Source organism: Muscardinus avellanarius, assembly GCF_963383645.1.
Source record: "Muscardinus avellanarius genome assembly, chromosome: 12".
In the NCBI taxonomy this organism is placed as follows: domain Eukaryota; kingdom Metazoa; phylum Chordata; class Mammalia; order Rodentia; family Gliridae; genus Muscardinus; species Muscardinus avellanarius.
Genome location: NC_137798.1, coordinates 3,843,036 through 3,863,397, shown reverse-complemented (window position 1 = coordinate 3,863,397; position 20,362 = coordinate 3,843,036). Strand labels below are relative to the sequence as shown.

The 20,362-nt window shown below is 41.6% G+C and overlaps 1 protein-coding gene across 1 annotated transcript in view; it reads left to right on the top strand.

Moving 5' to 3' along the window:
* Window positions 1-19,517, top strand: part of FSIP1 (fibrous sheath interacting protein 1) — a gene marked incomplete at both ends in the record, with an annotated part of 168,353 nt that extends 148,836 nt beyond the window's left edge. The window contains 2 exons of the mRNA XM_080707946.1: window positions 15,490-16,000; window positions 19,471-19,517. Of these exons, the coding sequence (XP_080564072.1) occupies window positions 15,490-16,000; window positions 19,471-19,517 (558 nt within the window). The remainder of the gene's footprint in view (window positions 1-15,489; window positions 16,001-19,470) is intronic.
* Between the last annotated feature and the right edge of the window lie 845 nt (window positions 19,518-20,362).

Genomic DNA, 20,362 nt, shown 5'->3' with positions numbered 1-20,362 from the left:
TATCTGTGACACTACACTTATCCTCAGTAGGAAAACCAGATCTGATGAAATTTGACAGCACTGACACTTGGTCGAACTAGACCAGGACGTGGCCTGATTTGCCTGGTATGGCTTCATTTGAGGTGCTAAAAGGGATGTCTTCCAAATGTATTCTGTCATCCAGCTGTGGACCTGGAATCCATTCTTAGAGTCACCTCTTTGGGTTACGTCATGCTGATTCAGCGGGGCTCCCGTAAAAAGAGACTTGTTCCTTGAGAGAGTTACACATTGATCTGGATTGCTTAGTCCCAGGGAGAGTCATGAGGAAGCGGCTCTCAGGACCGGTGAGTTCTGATGCGAAGGCAATGGGGAATTTTTAAAGTTTGGAATTGAGTATACTTCCTGAGGAGGGTGTGCACAGGTGGAGAGGGCTGCGGGGGAGGGGGAAGTGTTTGCATGCCTGAGGGGAGGGAGCAGGTAAAAGGGGCTGCCTGTGTCTGTGTGAAGCAAGGGACAAGCCTGTGTCTCTGATGTCCCTGTGCATCACGGCGCTCACATGGAGCGCTCACATTGATTATTTTGGGTAAAGGCAAGAGTATGTGGCCCTTTCTGGCTACTTCCAGTTTTTATAGTACTTTCTGGTACTGAAGACTTAATAGTATCTGCTTTGAAATATGATAAGAAAGCCGGGCGTGGTAGCGCACGCTTGTAATCCCCGCGCTTGGGAGGCTGATACAGGAGGATGGCGCAGGTTCAAAGCCAGCCTCAGCTGGCTTAAGAGCTCCTGTTTCCAAATAAAATATAAAATAGGTCTGGGAGTGTAGCCCAGAGGTAGAGGGCCCCTGGGTTCCATCCCCAGTACCACCAAAAAAAAAAAAAAAAAAAAAGTTAATGAAATATGATGAGAAATTCACGTTCCACTTTTTTCCTTGTTTGCTCTCTCCCAGGACCTAATGGCCTTTCTAGCTTCCAACCCCCTGCACCTCCCACAAATCCACTAGAGTACACATGGCAGCTTACTCACGGCAGATTGCTAGTTGTAAGATTTTTCATAAAGCTCCATTCCTGGTACCCAAGAGAGACTCTAAAGGCAGGGCCGGCTGAACTCGGAAGGCGTCAGTGACTCCCTGAGAGCTCACCCAGCCTCAGCTGCCGGAAGCCTGGCGCTGCTGTCCTGGCGCTGGTGGGAACCCCACCTCTCCTGCCCTGGCTGGGTGCTGGCAGCTTCACATCTGCGTCTCTAGCTCACTGCAAACTTCTTCCTGTTAGTGTTTCTCACAGATAGTTGATATGAGCCCACTTCTTGCTAGTGTTTCTGTTTCACCAGTCCGGAAGCTGAGGCTTTGCGGGGTTGGGTACTCTGCCCAATATCAAAGTGTTGAGGAGTGAGACAGCTGAGACCCAGCTTAGTGATGTCGGCCCCTTCTGCTGCGCTGTACTGCTCCTCTCTAGGGGTTACTGGTGTTTTAAAAAGATGATATGGGGAAGGAAACAGACCAAATCATGTTATGTGCATATACCAGTGTATAACTATGAATCTTGACTATCCTGTATAATTACAATGTACCAATAAGTTTTTTTTTTTTTTTTTTGGTGGTACTGGGGGTGGAACTCAGGTGCTTTTTCTACCTCTGGGCTATACTCCCAGACCTATTTTATATTTTATTTGGAAACAGGGTCTCACTAGGTTGCTGAGAGCCTCACTAAGTAGCTGAGGCTGGCTTCGAACGCCTGCGATCCTCCTGTCTCAGCCTCCCAAGTGCGGGGATTACAAGCACGCGCCACCACGCCCGGCCTAAGTTTTTTTTTTTTTTTTTAAGATGGTGTGCAAGCTTAAAGAACCCTTAACCCAGGTGCTTTCTCAAATGGCCATGAGGATTAAACAGCCATAGACGAGTGTGGAAACAACAGGGATCTGGGGTCCTGGAGAGGCCTCTGAAGTGGAGGAGGGATTCCTACCTGGCTGGCAGCGTGCGCTTCTGTTCCACTCCCTCACGCTCCAGGCCTGGTCTTGCCCCAGAAGGAAGCCGGCCTCCTGGTGGGCCTTGGAGACTGTGGGGACTGAGCAGACGCTGCGGCCTTTTTGCGTCTCACTCTAGTCATTCTTCTGTTGATCTGCACAAGCCAACCTAAGTTGTGACCTTGGCTTTTCCCCCTGGCTCCATTCCACATTCTTCCTCCAATGATGCTGTTTTGGCTGCTCGGGAAAATGTCCTCCAAGGGTTCACAGGTTTTCTCCTTTGATCCTGCCCCCTTGGACAGAGCTCTGCCACTCCGGTGCCAGCAGTGCCAGAGGGCCCAGTGAGTGAGTTGAGCCCCAAGGATCCTCTGCCGGCCACCCCGCCAGCCTTGATGAGCGGTTTGCAGAGGCCGGTGGAGCTACTGGCCCTGTGCTCCCAGGCCCACCCTGCACGGAGCCGCTGTCGCCTTCGGAGCCCTGCCAGGACCGACAAGCTTCTGCTTACTGCGATGGTCTTGGTCTGGAGCAGCAGAGACTGCAGCAAAGCTGACGTGCTGCCTCTGGACTGGGGAAAGCAGTGGTGGAGAAACAAGTGTGAAGGGGGAAGGAAGCAGAAGGAAGTGGGGCAAGAAGGAGGGATAACAAGTTCAAGCTGCATACAGACCTGGCCACTGCTTGCTACCAAGTGTGGCTGACTGATTGTTCTGTGAGCTGTCTTCAGACATGCCATGAGTGATTGCATTCTAGGGCAATCCTCCTGTGGGAAAGAAGGGAGAGGAATTACTTGCTGGCTCCTCTCTTCCCTCAGCCAAAGTCGGCCCCAAGGGGCATTGTTTCTCCTGCCCTGGTTACCAACACCTAGGAGCAGCCGACTGACCATCTCACACCCCATTAACAGGGAAGTCCTGCGTGGGAGGCCAGAGGGTGGCAAGAGGGCGCACGCAGCGCCTCAGTGGAGATGCCTGGTCTGCGCGGGGTGAGCAGCACGGGCCATGGTCGATGTGCTCTGTAGCCTGGCAGGGCAGGTGCTCAATCTGGTGGTTGACATAGTCAGTTGGCTAATGTCGGGGCCTTTTGATGGCAATGCAGCTTGGATACTGGACCTACTTGTGCCGTGAGGAAACTTTGTGGCCACGCAAAGAAATACCCAGCTTTCCCTCCCAGTTAGTTCCTAGTGTTGACCTGAGGAGTCTCTTGTGTGGATGGGCTTCAGCTGAGTGTTTTCTGTGACTGGGGAGGGGTACCCACATACTGTTAGGATAATGCACCATCTTGCAGCCAGAGGCAGAGGGGCTGTCCTTGGAGCAGCTGATGAGTACGGCATTGATCACCTATCAAGGCCCCACTCTCTGGAAAGCAGAAATACTTGTGATCATAACCTGGGGCCCATCTAATCTACTGACAAGCTGAGTGGGACCAAGTACTACCCTCTGGGTTGTTCCCAGCAATTCCTTAGGTTTCAGTGATACCGAATCTCTCCAACTTGACTCGTCTACCAGCTGACCTCCTAGAGAGGGTGAGGCTTTATGTGGACTCCAGCTGAGGCTAAGGCGTTTAAGTAACTAATGGCCTTCTTGACTTCTGATCATGTCATGACCTCCTTGACCCATGAAGTAAAAATAGACCTCACTAAACAGAGTGAAGAAGGCCTTCGCCCATGAAATGATTCTCATTACTGGTGCTAGCCAATAAACCAACAAGTGTGGTGAGTAGTGGGAGTTAAGTTTCTCTGAAATAATATAGTAGACATTATCACCGGGGTGAGGTGTGGGGAGGAGGTCTAGACCCTGTGACCATAGTAACTACTCAATCTGGAATTCTCTTCTAGCTTCTTTATGCAAATTTGCATACCTTATCTCCTGGCTAAGCCTGTTATTCGGGGAATATGGGGCAGAGTGCCAGACTCCCTCCACTGTATAGCTGGAACCTCAGCCTAGTTTTAGGAAAGGAAGTGATAGACACATGGCAAAAGGCCCATTCCGGCCACTTGCTCAGAACAAAGGGGATCTGATCCAAGTGGACTCACTGTCTCTACTGCTGGAAACCAGTAGCTGCTGGCACTCCTCAAATGGGAACTGTCTCCCAAAGTGGAAAAATTAGTCTCTTTTTAAGGGTCACCCTGCTAGCAAAGTGGTAAAGTTGGTCTAGCTCTTCTCTGCAAATGTCTGCACCCTTCTGACTATGTCATCAGCTGAGCTGAGATCCCAGCCCCTGTTCACATTGCAGAGTTGAGAATCCCAGCTCCCACCTCCAGCTCTTCCCACCCATTTGCATCCTCATCCTACATACTGGGGCCCTGCTGGAACCTACTCCTCTCATCCTAGTGGATAGAAACAGAAAACATGGATTTCTGATGCCATGGAACCAGCCCTACCATCAAGACCACAGAAAAAGAACCACCATAGGATGCTCAGGGGCACAGTGCTCTCTCACCAGGAGAACCCCCTACCCAGCCAGCTGTGCAGGGAAGGAGGTGGTGTGGGCAAGGGTGGTGCCTGGTTCTGCAGAGTCAATTTGATGTGCTCAGTGCATAATACCAGGCTTCCAATACCATTGCCACATTCATGCATAAAAGTGGACTTGACCTACTTCACACTCAGTGGTATTCTTTCCTCAGATCCTCCCAGCTTTGGACCTGGAGGCTGACTCACTTTCCTGTTTATAGCCTTGCCCCAACCCTCGCTCCTAATGTTTTACATAGTTTCTCTGGCGATGACCTTTGTTTTCCTTTTGACTAGAGTTCAGGTTCTCTTCTGGCCAGACAACCTCTGAAATATGGCAGATCATCCCTGTCTCCCAGGACTCTTGGCCCTAGTGTGGCCTCCTAAGAGCTGTGTATCCACTCAACTTGCTTTTATATAGTTGGGGTAAGTTCAGTGTAAGAGTGAAAGGTAGAAGAATAGAATAGGTAGTGTAAGGAGGGGAGAAATGAGAAGTAGGAAGAAAAAGTCCATTCCTTCTCTGACCCCTTAGTATCATTGGGTGCAGGAATTAAAATGAACACAAGCCAGGCATGTGGTACCTGCCTCTCCAGTACTTGGGAAGCTGAAAAAAGATATCTCAAGTTTGAGGCAACCCTGAGCAATTTATCAAGATCCTGTTTTTAAACAAACAAACAAACAAACAAACAAACAAACAAACAAAGGCACTAATAATTCTACATGATTTTTAAAATTTGTTTAATCTAAAGGGGCCTTAGGAAGTGATAGAATCCTCCTCTTGCTCCTATATGAGCCTATAGACATTTCAACTGCTACTCTGTAGTCCAACTGAAATTATTTTAAGAGACTTCCGGGAAGATGGTGACTGAGAAAAGCAGCGTTTACGAGTCCTGCTAATACTCGATCTCTTTTGCCACAAAATCAGTGCTTTTCATAGCCAGAAAACACTAGCAGCAGAGAAATAAAAAATGTAAACACAAGGGACAGAGAAAAAGAAGACTAGAAGAACAACCAGAGACCAGAAAAGAAACCAGCTCGCATTGCGGGGCTGCACCGGCTCCATCATGCCTCACAGCACCAGGCTCCAGAGAGAAAAGGTAATTAAGGAGCTGAAGTGAGCAGCTGTGGATCATTCCAGTGTAATTCAGCAGTTCTTTCAGTTTAAAGAACATCTAAAACTCCCAGTGGCCAAGCGCATCATCCCTTCCAGGGACTCAGAAAGGAGCTCAAAACCAGAAAAGAAATAGGCCAGCCTCACGGCCGAGGGCATGGCAGCAGCGCCATATTGCCAGCAGCGGCGGTGAGTTCACCAAGCCCGGGACAGCTCCAGATCAGCACACACAATAACTCTAAGTGAAATTGCGGCCCCTACAGGAGAAATCCCAGCACTGCACCCCCAAGGACTTGCAAAGCTTTGATAATCTCTCTGGGTCTGAGATTTTGCAGTCCAACCCAGTGAAGGAGTAGTGGTGGCAAAGATACCACACCCTAGTCACAGCTCCCTGTGGGAAAACGCCCAGCCTGGCACACCCACGGTCTCACGCAGCCTCGATTAACTCCCTGAGTCTGAGTCGTTATGATACAACTCAGTAAAGGAGTAGTGGCGGCTGAGATTACCACAAACTTGAGATCCAGAGCACCCTAAGTGAAGTCGTGGTGACCCAGGGAAGAAGCCAGAGAAGGCACAAACTTCTGAAATCATGGGAAAGAGGAACAACGATAGAGCAATGAATGCCCACAACCCCATAATATCAGAACCTGATAACACAGAAATTCAGAGATCTCCAGAAGATCAAATCAGGAATATAACTGTAGAAATAATACAGGACTTTTGAAAGGAATTTCAAGAGAGTTTAAAAGAAATAAAGAATGCAATCATTGAAGTAAAGGCATCAATTCAAACTATAAACAATCAATTACACCACATGGAGAATAGAATCTTGCTCCTAGAAGATAATCACTCCAAAAACAAATGCATAATTTATAACTTAGAAAAAAAATCAGAGAGCAAGAATCTGACATTGAAGAAATATGGGCCCATTTTAAGAGAGCTAACCTAAGAATTATTGGAATAGAGGAGGGAAAAGAAGGTGAAACCAAAGGGATCAATAATCTCTTCAAAGAAATAGTGACAGAGAATTTTCCAGACATAGAACAAGAGGTCGATACATGGGTCCAGGAAACTTATAGAACTCCCTTTAGACAGGATCAGAGAAAAGGTTCCCTATTCCACATAATTGTCAAAATGACCAATGTGGAAGCTAAGCAGAGAATCTTAAAGGCAACAAAAACAAAAGGCCAAGTGACATTCAGAGGCAAACCAATTAGAATCACTCCAGACTTCCCAAACCAAGTCATGAGAGCCAGAAGGGCTTGGAGTAACATATTCCAAACTCTGAAAGAAAACAACTTCCAGCCAAAAATTTTCTACCCAGATAAATTATCTATCAAATTAGATGGGGAAATAAGATGCTTCCATGACAAACAGAAACTGAAGGAATTTATGTCTTCAAAACCAGCACTAGAGAAAATACTCAAAGAGATTAACTACAAAGAAGAAATAGGTAATATACACCAAAACCAGAGAAACAAGATTTTCCATCCATCAGACAACTAAGCAAAGAAGAATAAACAGTATGTCAAACAGAAATAAAATCTTAACATGTTAGGAATTAAAAGTTATCTCTCAGTAATCGCACTGAATGTAAATGGCCTCAATTCCCTCATAAAAAGACAAAGTGGCAAAATGAATTAAAAATGAGAATCTATCCATCTGCTGCTTATAAGAAACACACTTTACAAGTAAAGATAGGAACAAACTCAAGGTAAAGGGCTGGAGCAAGGTAATTCATGTTAAGCAGCCATCCTAACAAATGTGAAGTAGTATTTCACTATAGTTTTTATTTGTATTTCCTTAATGATTAGTTATATTATGATAATGATGAGTGATATTCATGTGTTTATTGGTCATATAACAATCTTTGGAGATTCATTATCTATTTGAGTTTTTTACATATTTCTAAATTGTATTGTTTGCTTTTATTGTTGCTAATTTTTAGGATTTCTATTTGGAATATTAATATACCTTCAGATATAGCATTTGGAAATATTTTATCCCATTCTATCAGTAACTTTTAATTCTGTTTACATTGTCTTTGGATGTACAATATTTTTCTATTTTTATGAAGTTTGTTTGTTTATTCTTTTGTTTCCTGTGCCTTTGGAATCATATCTGAGAAATCACTGCCAATTTCAATGTTGTAAAGCCTTATGACCCTGGTTTTCTTCTAAAAGTTTATAGTCTTAAGATTTACATTTAGGTCTTTTATCTATTTTGAGTTAATATTTGTATATGGTGTTAGGTAAGGGCCCAATTTTATTCTTTTTCATGTAGTTATTATTTTTCAACAATATTTAGTGAAAAGATTATTATTTCCTTCACCAAATGTTCTTGGAACCCTTGTCAAAAATAACTTGACCATATATGGAAGAAAAAAACCCAAACATATCAAAGTTAATCAGGAAACCAAGCATGGGAAGGAGGGAGGGGGAGGGAAGGGTTAGGGATTGGGTTAGGAACTGATTGGGTAATGTGTGCGCATATATCTCCACAAGTTTTTTTTTTTTAAATCCCATTAAGATGTATGACTACAATGCGCCAATAAAAATTTATTTAACAAAAAAATTAATATTCTATCCACAAGTGAATATTTTCTGACAAGTAGTTTTATTTTATATCTCAATTAACTATTCAATGAGTACTCAGATTTAATGAGATTGTAAGTTTGGAAACATCTTGATTGCTAGTCTTTTAGTTGACTACATAACTTCATTCAGTCCCTGCCCCTCTCATACTTTTTTTTTTTTTTTTTTGAAATCATTCCTACAAATCAATATCCCCACAGAATCATGGACTTGGGTGGCCGTATTTGTATTATATGATCTTTGCTATCATTGATTGGACAAATGTCCATCAATTTTGTCAGTGACCAATGAAGTATTTTGGTGAAAATTTGAGCTAAAGGACATAGTGTCTATAAGCAGTGATTGGTGGGTGCGAAATTCTTACTGTTCATGCTATATAGGTAAGTTGAGGTTGTGAGAAAACAGAAATAATAAGCAGAGAAAGTAATTTTGCAGAGAGGAGTGTGCATCAGGCGAGCAGTGAGTTAAGAGCCCACAGGGATCCAGCAAGATAGTGATAGAATATGTGGACTTAGTTTCTGGTGGCTTCTCAGTTGTAGATTCTGAAAAGCCTGTTGTTGCTTTATTTCCTGTTTATTGGTGTACATGAAATGACATCCTACAACAGCTCTCACCCCATCACCTCTTTTTTTTTCCCTTAGATAAGAGTTTTTGTTCCTTATAGCCAAAGCCTTGAGTAATATAAACTACTTCATAGGTATTATCAGCAATAGTTGCAACCTTATATAAGAGTTGTAAACTTATATCTTGGTAATTAAGCAGAGGGTGGAATGCCTTCTAGTTGTTCATTTTGAAATAGAACTAGGTGTCACTAAAAGCTATTTACATCCATACTCTTATTGTTAGTCATTTAGAACATTCTGGTTTTCCACCCTTTCATCCCTTGTGATAATGGTATTGGTTTTATAGGGTGGGTCTTTACAAACTCTGGGAAAAACCTGACATAAGTTTCCATCAAAGACTACCATTGCCTTTGCCGGTTTACGATGGTGAACTTTCTGATTGTTTGCACTAAAGACATAATTTTGATTGCCCTGTCAACAAACCCATTGCCCACATAACTGGAGGTTTTTATGGCTGAGGAAACTCGGACATACAGCAGAGGACCCGAGAAGGCAGGAATGAGAGTGAGAATCCACGGTCTGTTTCCATCTCCAGCAATTACAAGTTGCTGGCCTCATCAGGTTTAGCTCCTGCACCAAACTGGTATTTATCTGGGTGGAGAAGTATAAACAGTGGACACCCTAGAAATGGAGCTCTGGCTGCCTTCTCCTTCTTTTTTTTAATAAACAGAAAGAGCGGACACTGCGTAAGTTTTCCTAAAACACAAAGCTAGTTTGGGTAAAAAAGTTCAAAGTTAAGTGCAGGAAGAATTTTTATTTTATCTGAGAGAATGATCAGAAAAGACCCAAAAGAGGACACGTGGAGAGTGGTAGAGGGAGAACTCATTTCAGTGAGAGGCAGTATAGCCTTGTGGCAGGCACACAGCCCCTGCACCCAGACAGCGTGTGTTCAAGTCCCAAGGCCACCGCTTAGTGCTGCGTGGCTGTGGACAGGTTACTTAATTTCTTGGTGCCTTAGTTTGCAAGAGTGAAAGGAATTTATACATGTAATATGCATATAGCAATATCTGGCTTAGAGAAGGTACTTAATCAATGTATGACTACAATGCACCAATAAAAATTTATTTAACAAAAAAATTAATATTCTACCCACAAGTGAATATTTTCTGACAAGTAGTTTTATTTTATATTTCAATTAACTATTCGATGAGTACTCAGATTTAATGAGATTGTAAGTTTAATAAATGGTAGTTATTACTCTTCTGTAAAACCTTAACCGATGTGCCAACAAGACCAGCAAGATGCATGAAAATGAACACCACAAATGTATTGTTTGCTTTTACTGATGGAAATATCCAACACATTTACTCCTTGATTATGAACCACGTGTTTATTGGTTAAAATAAGAAGGAAGATCCATAAGAGGGCAGAGAGGGGCATAATATAAAGAGAGAACATAGACTGGGTTCTGATCGGGAGAAATGACGACTGAGATGTACTGTGCTGGATCGTACGAAGGACAGGAATAGTAAGAATAACAGCTTGTTTATTCAAAAGATGGTCAACTGACTGCTCGCACAGTGAGTGGATCATTTATGGAGCTCAGGAGTGTCCAGAGCAATCTGGAGGAAGACTGTTATAATCCCTTAACTGTGGGAGTGGCTAGAGATGCTTGTGATAGCGCCCTAGTTTAGGCTCCTACGGCATTTGTAAATAACTTATATTGACATAGTACTTAACAAAACACTGTGCTCATGCTTAGCTCATTTGCTTTTCATAATAGTCATTTGCTGAGCTTTTACTGTGGACAAAGCTCTGCTAGAAATCAAGATGACAAAAATAGGTTCTGTCAAAGTTTCTGATCTGTGTCAACACCTAGAAACACTGTAGTAAGCTTAATTTGGGGGCTTAATATATTTTATTTACTTTTACTTATGCTCTAAGATAATTTTTATTAAAATTCATCACTGATATTGTGAAGAAGCTAAAGAAACAAAAGTTCTCCTTTTCTTAATTGTTTTTTTTTTATAATTCTACCCAGGTTACCCTCTAATGTCCATAGAAAAGTTTATCCCTTCCTTTATTTTGTTTATTTTTATTTTATTGTTTTGGTGGTGCTGGAGATTGAACCCAGAGCCTTGTGTAGCCTGTTATTCCATTTTGGAGTAGTTGTTCATAGAAAGCAGTTTTAGAGTGAGAAGGTAGAGATTCTCTTGAATTTCTCATCTCACAGATGGACATGAGTAACACGCTCAAGGTGACGCAGGGATAAAAGCCCAGGTTCTAGGCATCTGTGTTTTCTTTCCAATCAGGCTGCTTCCCCCATGAGGATCAGGGTGATTACAGTTCTTGTGTATACACAGGCTGAAATACATGTGTTTTATTTTATCTCAAACTACTCAGAAGCAGATTTACTATAAAGCCAGTGAAGCTTCAATGTCAGGAGTCCTCAGTCTTGTGAGCTTTGGCGTGGGGGGAGGAAAGCAGCTTGCATCAGCAGACATTTCTATAAGCATTTCTGGTCAGTGACCTAAGGAGATACTGGAAGAGATGGACTTCACTCTCCAAGACCCTAGCAATTTGTTGTGACCTTGTATCTAACTTTATATTTTAATTTTGTATATATATTTTTTAAGAAATGCTCTCCTCTTGCTTCAAGATGTTTGGTCCAATGAAACTTGGATCTACTTCTGATGTCCAAAGATAAAATTAGTTTGGAATTTAAATATTTCAGATTTTTATTTTATAATTTTATTGAAAAATTAAAAATACAATCAAATGACCTATATTTATGTTTTAAGTGAATTAAAATATTTTAATTCACTTAATTTAATATTTAATTTAAATATTTTATTGGTACATTGTAGTCATGCATCTTAATGGAGTACAAGATGGTGGAGGCATACATGCACATACCACCCAATTAGCCCTTGCCCAATTCCTGCCCCTTCCCCCCTCTTCCCATGTTTGGCTTAGTGATTGACTTTGATATGTTTGTTAATGTACATCATGAACATTAGAGAATTTCCCTCTTCCCCCCTCCCATACCTTGAGTTAGGTCCCCTTATTTGCTCATTTAAGAGCTCCTCCTATGACCCATTTTCTCCTTAGCTTTCACATATTAGGGAGAACATCCGACTTTTTGTTTTGTGACGACTAATCTCACTTAGCATAATGTCCTCCAGTTCCATTCATTTTCCCGTAAGTGATATAATTGTGCTTTTCTTTATGGCTGAGTGAAATTCCACTGTGTACATATCCCATAATTTTGTGACCCATCCATCTGTTGATGGACATCTTGGCTGCTTCCATAGTTTGGCAATTGTGAATTGTGCAGCTGTGAACATAGATAAACCTGTGTTAGTTTGGTAGTTTGGTTTCCATTCTTCTGGTAGATACCCAGAAGTGGTATTGCCGGATCATATGATAAGTTCTTTCCTATCCTTCTGAGGATCCTCCATACTGTTTTCCAAAGTGGTTGCACTAATTTGCAGTCCCACCAACAATGTAGTAGAGTTCCCACTTCTCCACATCCTCGCCAGCATCTGTTGTTGTTTGTGTTTTGAATGATTGTCATTCTAGTTGAAGTTAGGTAAAATCTCAGGGTAGTTTTGATTTGCATCTTTCTGATTGCCAGTGATGTTGAGAATTTTTTCATGAATTTATTGGCCATTTGAGTTTCTTCTTTCATGAAGTGTCTATTTAGTTCACTTGCCCATTTTTTTTTGATTGGGTTATTTGTTTTCTTAATGCTGAGTTTCTTGAGTTCTCTGTATAGTCTAGATATTAGTCCTCTATCGGAGGAGTAGGTGGCAAAAATCTCTCATTCTGTTGGCTCTCTGTTGAGGTTCTTGATAGTTTCCTTTGCTGTAGAGAAGCTCTTCAGTTTCATGCAATACCATGTATTGATCGACCTTTTAGTTTGTTGTGCCTTTGGGATCTAGTTGAGAAAGTTTTTACCTGTGCCTGTGTGTTGCAGTGTTGGACCTATGCCCTCTTCAAGGAGCCTCAAGTCTCTGGTCTAATTTCCAAGTCTTTGATCCATCTTTAATTGACTCTGGTGCAGAGTGAGAAATTTTATTGAAAAAATTAAAAATACAGTTAAATGACTTGTATTTTATGTTTTAAGTGAATTAAAATTTTTATCATAGTAATAAAAGTTAAAGAAAAAGTTGGATTAAAATGGTTTTTTTTTTTTTTGTGTGTGTGTGTGTGTGTGGTGCTGGGAATCAAACCCAGTGGCATTCTACCTCTGAGCTACACCCCCAACCTGTTTTTAAAATTTATTTTGAAATAAGGTCTCACTAACTTGTGGAAAGCCTCACTAAGTGGCTGAGGCTGGCCACGAACCTGGATCCTCCTGTCTCAGCCTCTCAAGCACTGGGATTATAAGAGTGCACCATCATGCCTGGCTTTAAAATGTTTTAAACAAAAATGGCAACTCCTTCACTCAGATTTCTCGACCCCTTGACTTGTTCTCTAGCACCAGCCGCTTATAATTCCTTTAGATTTTCCCCCTAATATTGACCTCCATATTGTTTTAATAATGTACTTATTAGTTATTTTTGACATTGTGCATTGGGATCTTGAAATAGTAGCCAAAAATTTAACCTTGTTACCCCAGCACTTTTTTCTCTTCCTTCATTTCCCTAAAAATTATTAAATCATAATTTTTGGTTACCATAAGTATCAGTATTTGCATTATGGTGACTGTATAAATATTGTTCACAGTAGAAGCAATGGTATCCTGTGTTCTTTCTTATGTTTTTGTTTGTCTCAGAATTAATATTTATCTCATTTTCCTGCTGTGTGGTTTTCTGTATCTCTGAATGTGCTGTCTTTCCTTTTATACAACTTTTTGTTCTTCCCAGAGTTCAGAATTGCTTTGCCTTTTCTTGCTTTGTTTTTGTGTATCTCGCCACATCTTCAGAGCCACCAGCATCTATCCTATCAGTATTATTTTTGGAGGTAATTACACATATCAGATAGTTTGCCAATCTTTTCCCGCACCCCTTGTTCCCCTAGGGATTTTCTTTCCATAATCCTTTGCCCTCCTGGTCCAATATGGACTGATTTTTTTTTAATGTTTGGAAAATTATTAACGATAAGCCTTTGGTGAGGTAGTTTAATGAGGATGATGCTCAGTGGGCTCTTTCTGAATTGTTTACTCATTATCATTAGTTTTAGATAAGCAAAGTTTGAAAGTATACTTTAAGTACCTAATGCTCTGCAAGGATTGTTGTCATTTCCTAGCCAACTAGGTTTACGAAGTAGAAGGAAGGAGATGCTCTTGCCAATGGATAAATACCACATTTCGATGCCTGAAGTGTTTAATGATTAAAAGCAGGATTCACCGATGTATCATTTAACTATTCCTCGAAAGGTATCTTTACTTTTAGGATGAGTTACCTGAATTGTGAGTTCCAGATAATTACTAAGAGTAAATTTCCAGACAATTTTTTTCATTATTCTCAAACTCATAGTGACATTTGACACAGTGGATTTTAACGTAGGCTAAGTGAAATAAAATTTTAAAGCACATGATACATTTTTGAAACTTGCAAAACTTGTCTTAGATACCATTTTTATTAGCTGCATGAGAAGCATTACATAATAATGGAGAGAGAGTTAACTATAACAGTGGCAATAACAGCTCCTCCACCCCAGTACTTCACAAATATAGACTATTTAGTGGTCTCTTATTGTATTCTTTCAAAAGAGGCCAATAGTGTCATTTTGCTTTGCTGAAGAAGAAATTAAGGTCATCGCAAGAAATTATGAAGCTTTCTTATGGGGACTTCTTGTTTGCAGATAATTTATTCCTCTTTTCAGGAGGATTAGTGTTTTCCTAGATAATCCAGTGTGTAAATCAAGGGAGACGCTGGCTCATTAGAGGAGGAGAAATAGTTTTTCATTGTGTTTTAATATACCTTAATACTATTCCTTTTTAAGACTGTTGAAACTTAAGTGGTATGCAGTTCAATTCTTGTAGAACGTGGCCCCCTACTTTTCATTCTGTCCATTTTGATTTATTTCCTGAGATGATCACTGCAAGGAAAATGTGTTTTTAAATCCTTAAGGTCTTGCTTGAAACATATAGCCCTGATCATCTTTAAAGCAAAGACCAAATACATATGATCAAATCCTTCTCCCCAAACACATTACTCCTGGAATCCTGGCCCCTGCCCAGCCCTGTAGCTTCCAAGCAGCTACACATCTCAGAATGTCCCCGCTTCACTCTCCCTGCTCTGTGTTCAGGAGTATTTTTTGCTGAAAGCTGCGGACAGACATAGGAGTGGTGACTCTCTTGGGGCAGGTGCTGTCTGCCCTGTTTATCTTAGATTTCCCCTCTGCCTCAGAATTGGGTGCCAGTGGAGTTCATGCTGAAGAGTGAGTAGAGAGAGAACACCTCCTGGGGATCATGATAGAACTCCTGGTGGTTTATCAAAGAGTTGATTGCTTACTGCTCTGTTTGATGACCCAAGAATTTTAAGATCAAAGGTGCTTTTCTAACACCTCCAGTTCAGCCCAGCCACTTCTAGGTGTACAGAGGCTGTTAGAGATTAATGTGGGGGTAGTAATTCATTTTCATCAGTGCTGTAGGATTCCCACCATCCCCCCCACCCAGATGAGAGTGTGCACCATTGAGTCTAAACTTGTTCTCTAGGGCTGCTGTACATTTCCTCTACATTTTAAGATACTTTAAGATAGTTTATTTTCCTATTTGCATTGTCATATAAAGGGTTTACTGGTACATGTATTTACTGTGCATCACTAGAAGCTTACCAAAAATAAACATGTTCACTCAGTTGATTTACTATGAAAACTTTTGTTTCATCAGTTAGATTCCACGCCTCTTCTCTCTGAGGAACAGTTAAGGTGTCTTCTGGATGAGTGCACATTCAAGCAAACACCCACTGGCAGGCGTTCCTTGGAAAGAGAAAACGAAGCCACTCAAGACGTAGCTCCTGGGTTCCCTCAGCTGTCCAGATCTGTCCTTTCTGGATCGCTAAGCAAGTCAGGAGCAGAGGCCCAAGGAACTGAGGAGGAAGATGCAGAGACACTGGAAGATGCAGACTGTGAAGCTCCTAAAGGCCCCCGCCTCACTGGAGCCTTGGCCGGGCGCTACATGCCAGAAGCTGTTGCCGCCGAAACAGAGAACCTGAAATTTCTCACGCTTTCCAAGGACGAGGCTATTGATGACGCTGAAGACTATTTTATGTCAAAGACTCTTGGCATTGGGAGGCTGAAGAGGCCTTCATTCTTGGATGACCCACTCTATGCAGTTGAGGTGGGCCTTTCAACAGAAGACCAGCATCTGGAACCCAGCCCTCCAGAGAGTCCAACAACAGGTGAGGCTTAGATAGCACGTATTTTGGCGAATACTTCTTAGGACCATCTCCATATAAAGATACTGCCATTTAAAGTAGAGTAGGACAGGAGGTATATTTACAAGTCACGAATGATGTAAGTAAGAGCAGGCCAACATGAGAGCTCTGTAGCTGGGCATGGTGAGTCACGCCTGTATCCCAGTACTTGGGAGGCTGAGACAGGAAGATTGAGGTTTGAAGCCAGCCTGGGCAACTTAGTGAGACACTGTTTAAAAATAAAAAATAAAAAGGGTTGTGTATATAGCTCAGTGGTAGAGTGCCCCTGGGTTCAACTCCCAGTACCCTCCTCAAAAACTCCCTCAACTCCTCAAGCAACATAAAAATATTTTTTTGAAGTGCTGGGAATAGGACCCAAGGGCATTAGACCTCCGCGCTACACCCCCAGCCCTATTCTTCATTCTTTATTTTTGAAACAGGGTCTCACCGAGTTGCAAAGTTGATTCTGTGGTGAAGTTAATGCTTTACAATGACTCCTTCAGGGCTCTCTCTTATTTATCCATCATTCATTGTCACCCATCCATGCGTGCATCCATCCAGCTCTCCATCTGCCCATGTACCTACTCACCATGCATTCATCAACAGATTCACCCCACAAACATTTCACGAGTTTCTACTCCTTTTTACATGGTCCCCCAAGTTCCAGGACAGGGGTTTTCAACCTCAGTACTATCAACATTTTGAGCTAGACATTTCTTAGTCGTGGAGGGCTGTTCTGTGCATCGTAAGATGCTTGACTGAATTTGTGGCATCTGCTCTGTAGAGACCAGTAGTGCTCCCTGAGGTTATGACAAAGAAAAATGCTTCTAAATATTGCCAAGTGTTAACTGGAAGCAAAATTTCCCTCAGATGAGGACTTTCATGCTAGATTATAAAATGACTAGGACATAATCACGACTCTTTAGCATTTCATCTTATTGATGAAGGCATGCATTTAAACAGATTGCTATAGCAGGGCAAAATGAATATAGTGTTGGAGACTGAGGAGATGGGAGATGTATTTCAGCCGAGTGGTCGTCCTCTGACCCGGCAAACAGCGCGCTCCCCAGAGAGGGGGAGCCTGAGGAAGGCAGGGGCTCGTCCTTCCTCATCTCACTGTGGTTCACTTCACACCTGTCCCAGCCTCCTCTGCATCTTGTTTCATATTTATTTTCCATTTCTTGACAATATCACTACATTTCTCACGTTGCCCTCTGAAGCTTCAAGTCACCTGGCCTCAATTATTCAGTTGATTCTTTTATTTTATTAAGAACCGCCTCGAGGTATAATTTATGTACCCACATTAGCTTCCTCGGGTTGCCATTAAAAGTCCCCCAAACAGATCCCACAGTTCTGAGGCTGGAAGTCTGCCCTCGTCAAGGCCAAGGTCACCAGCAGCCCTGGCTCTGCCTGGAGCTGCAGGGCGCCCCCGCTGCCAGCTCTGGCCTGCCTTGCTTTGGGGCCACATCACTGCGCCCTTTGCTATCCTCACTTTGCCCCCCCCCTCTGTGTTACTGAGTTTCCCTTTGTGTTTTTCTTTTAAGGGTGCTTGTTACTGAATTTAGGGCCTTCCAGTATGAGCTCCTCATCTCAAGATTCTTAGTTTAATTGCACCTACAAAGCCCCTTTTCCAAAATAAGGTAAAATTCATAAGTTCCAAGAATTAGGAAAGATGTGGACATAAGTTATTTGTGGGATTCCTGTTCAGTAATGCCTGATAATTCACCCATTTAAAGTATATAGTCAGCCGGGCGTGGTGGCGCATGCTTGTAAGCCCCACGCTTGGGAGGCGGAGACAGGAGGATCGCGCAGGTTCGAAGCCAGCCATGCTGGCTTAAGAGACCCTGTTTCCAAATTTTAAAAAAAAGTATAAAATAGGCCTGGGAGTGTAGCCTGGAGGTAGAAGGGCTTCCAAGAACCCCAGTACCACCAAAATCAATCAATCAATCAATCAATCAATAGTGTATGGTCCAGTGGTCTATAGCGTATCCACAGAACTGTACTTCATCACTGCTATCAATTCACATTTTTCTCATCCCCCCAATGAAACGTTTAGCCATCACTCTCCATTTCTTCCAACCCCAACCCCATCCCTCGGCAATCACTAATCTACTCTCTGTCCATGAATTTGCCTCGTCTGAATATTTTATTTAAATGGAATCATAAAATTGGTAGCCTTTAGCGCCTGACCTTCTACAATCAGCACGTCATAAACTGTATCAGTACTCCATTCTTTTTTGTTCTTGAATAATATTACATTGTATAGATCTTCCACATTTTACTTATCTATTTATCACTCAATGGATTGTGTCTACTTTCTGGTTATTACGTATTTAATGCTGATACAAATATTTGCGTACAAAGTTTGTGTGGATATATGTTTGCATTTCTCTCAGGTATGTACACAGGAATGGAGTTGCCAGGTCTATCATAACCTTTTGAAGAACTGCCAGACTGTTTTCCAGAACCACTGTACCATTTTACATTCCGCAGGTTTCTCCTGATTCTTTTTATTGTCTTCTTGTATTTGGCCTTGTTGTCCATTTTGCCTTTTCTATTAATTTTATCACTAAGGGTAAAAATAATTTCCCATTCAACTTTTGTTAGTGTCATAAGTTCTTCCTCTCTTTAAAGAGACAAAAGGAGCTGGGCGTGCTGGTGCATAAATAAAACAAAAATAAGCTGGGCATGGTGGCGCACATTTATAATCCCAGTAGTTGAGAGGTTGAGACAAGAGAATCACGCTTGGCGGCCAGCATCAGCTACTTAGTGAGGCCCTCTGCAACTTAGTGAGACTCTGTTTCAAAATAAAGAATAAAAAAATATGGCTGGGGGTAGAGCTTGAGGGTAGAATGCCCCCGGATTCAATCCCTAGTACCAGACACACATACAACTAGAGACAAAAGGCACTTGGCTCTTACCTACCCAAAATGTAGCATTGACTTCTTGTTTCACTTTATTTTCTAGAAACTTATCAGCAAAATCATCATCATCGTTGTCATCATCATCATTATCCTTATTTTTTCTCTAAATTCATAATTAGGGAGGTTGGGGGAGGAGGATTGCAGGTTCAAAGCCAGCCTCAGCAACTTAGTGAGGCCCTCTGCAACTTAGTGAGACCATGCTTGAAAATAAAAATTAAAATAGAGCTGGAGTATACCTCAGGCATAGAATGGCTCTGGGTTCAACCCCAAGTACCACAAACAAACAAATAAAAATCCCATATTATTTTAACTCTCAAAACTCAGAAAGCATTCTATAAGATGTAAATCGACACCTTATCTTTGGGTTTTGCCTCTAAGTGTTACTTGCTCATGGAGACTATCCAATCAATATGACATGATAATGTGGTTATTGCGTTATGGGTAAAAAGATTCAGTTTTTAATAGGCTAAATGATTTTTCTTAATTATGCACACATTTCTGACTAATAACTTTGGTTATTGTTACATGCAGAAGAACAGGAGGAGGAAGATGTGATGGAGGAATGTGAGGACTCTTGAAGCCAGGACTTGCGAGGACGCACTCATGAGAAAGGTGGTAATGAAGCTAGGTTACATTTTTTGGAATTCTTTTTTTCTCAAGTTTTTGAATTCAGCAAATGCATTATAGAGACTACTTCTCAAATAATGATTTTGACATTTGAATTTTCTCTTTGTAGATTACATTTTCTTGATATTTTTGAGACCCGGGGTATAATTGTTCATTGAATTTTCTTTATTGAAATTTCTGGGAAATTTGTTTATAAATATATTGCTGATTTTGCAATATCAGGGATACATTAGAAAAGCCAACCTTTTAATGTAAGTGTATTATGTCAAAACTAGTAGAAATGGTGTGTTTGTTCTATATTTAATTTTATGTGTTTCAAATTTATTGTGATTTAGACAGGTTGTTGTTGCTTTTACTTTCTGTTCTGGCCCTGCTTTCTACCTGCCTGGAGTCTATCAGTACAGCTTGCCATGGGGAAAAATGAATTTCCTCAAAAAAGCAAAGTTAAGGGAGCCTGTGTATCTTGTTAGCAGTAATACTTAATTTCATAACTAGGAGCTGGACGAAGCATTTTATACATTACTTTCAGTTTGTTATCTTCTTTCAGAGTTTGGCCCTTTCAGAATGCAACACATAAAGATGAACTAAAACAATTGTCCATGGTATAACTAAGGGAGGTTTGTCTACTTAAAAGTCAGCAACTGGCTATTGTGCTAATAAAATTTAGAATAATATCTATGCAGCATTGTTAATGTTTTATTTCCTCATTTTCTTCAATTAATTGCTGTTGTATATGCTTTTTGGTGCACTGTAGTCTCACACTGTAATGCTAGCACATGGTCATCCACTTCACTTA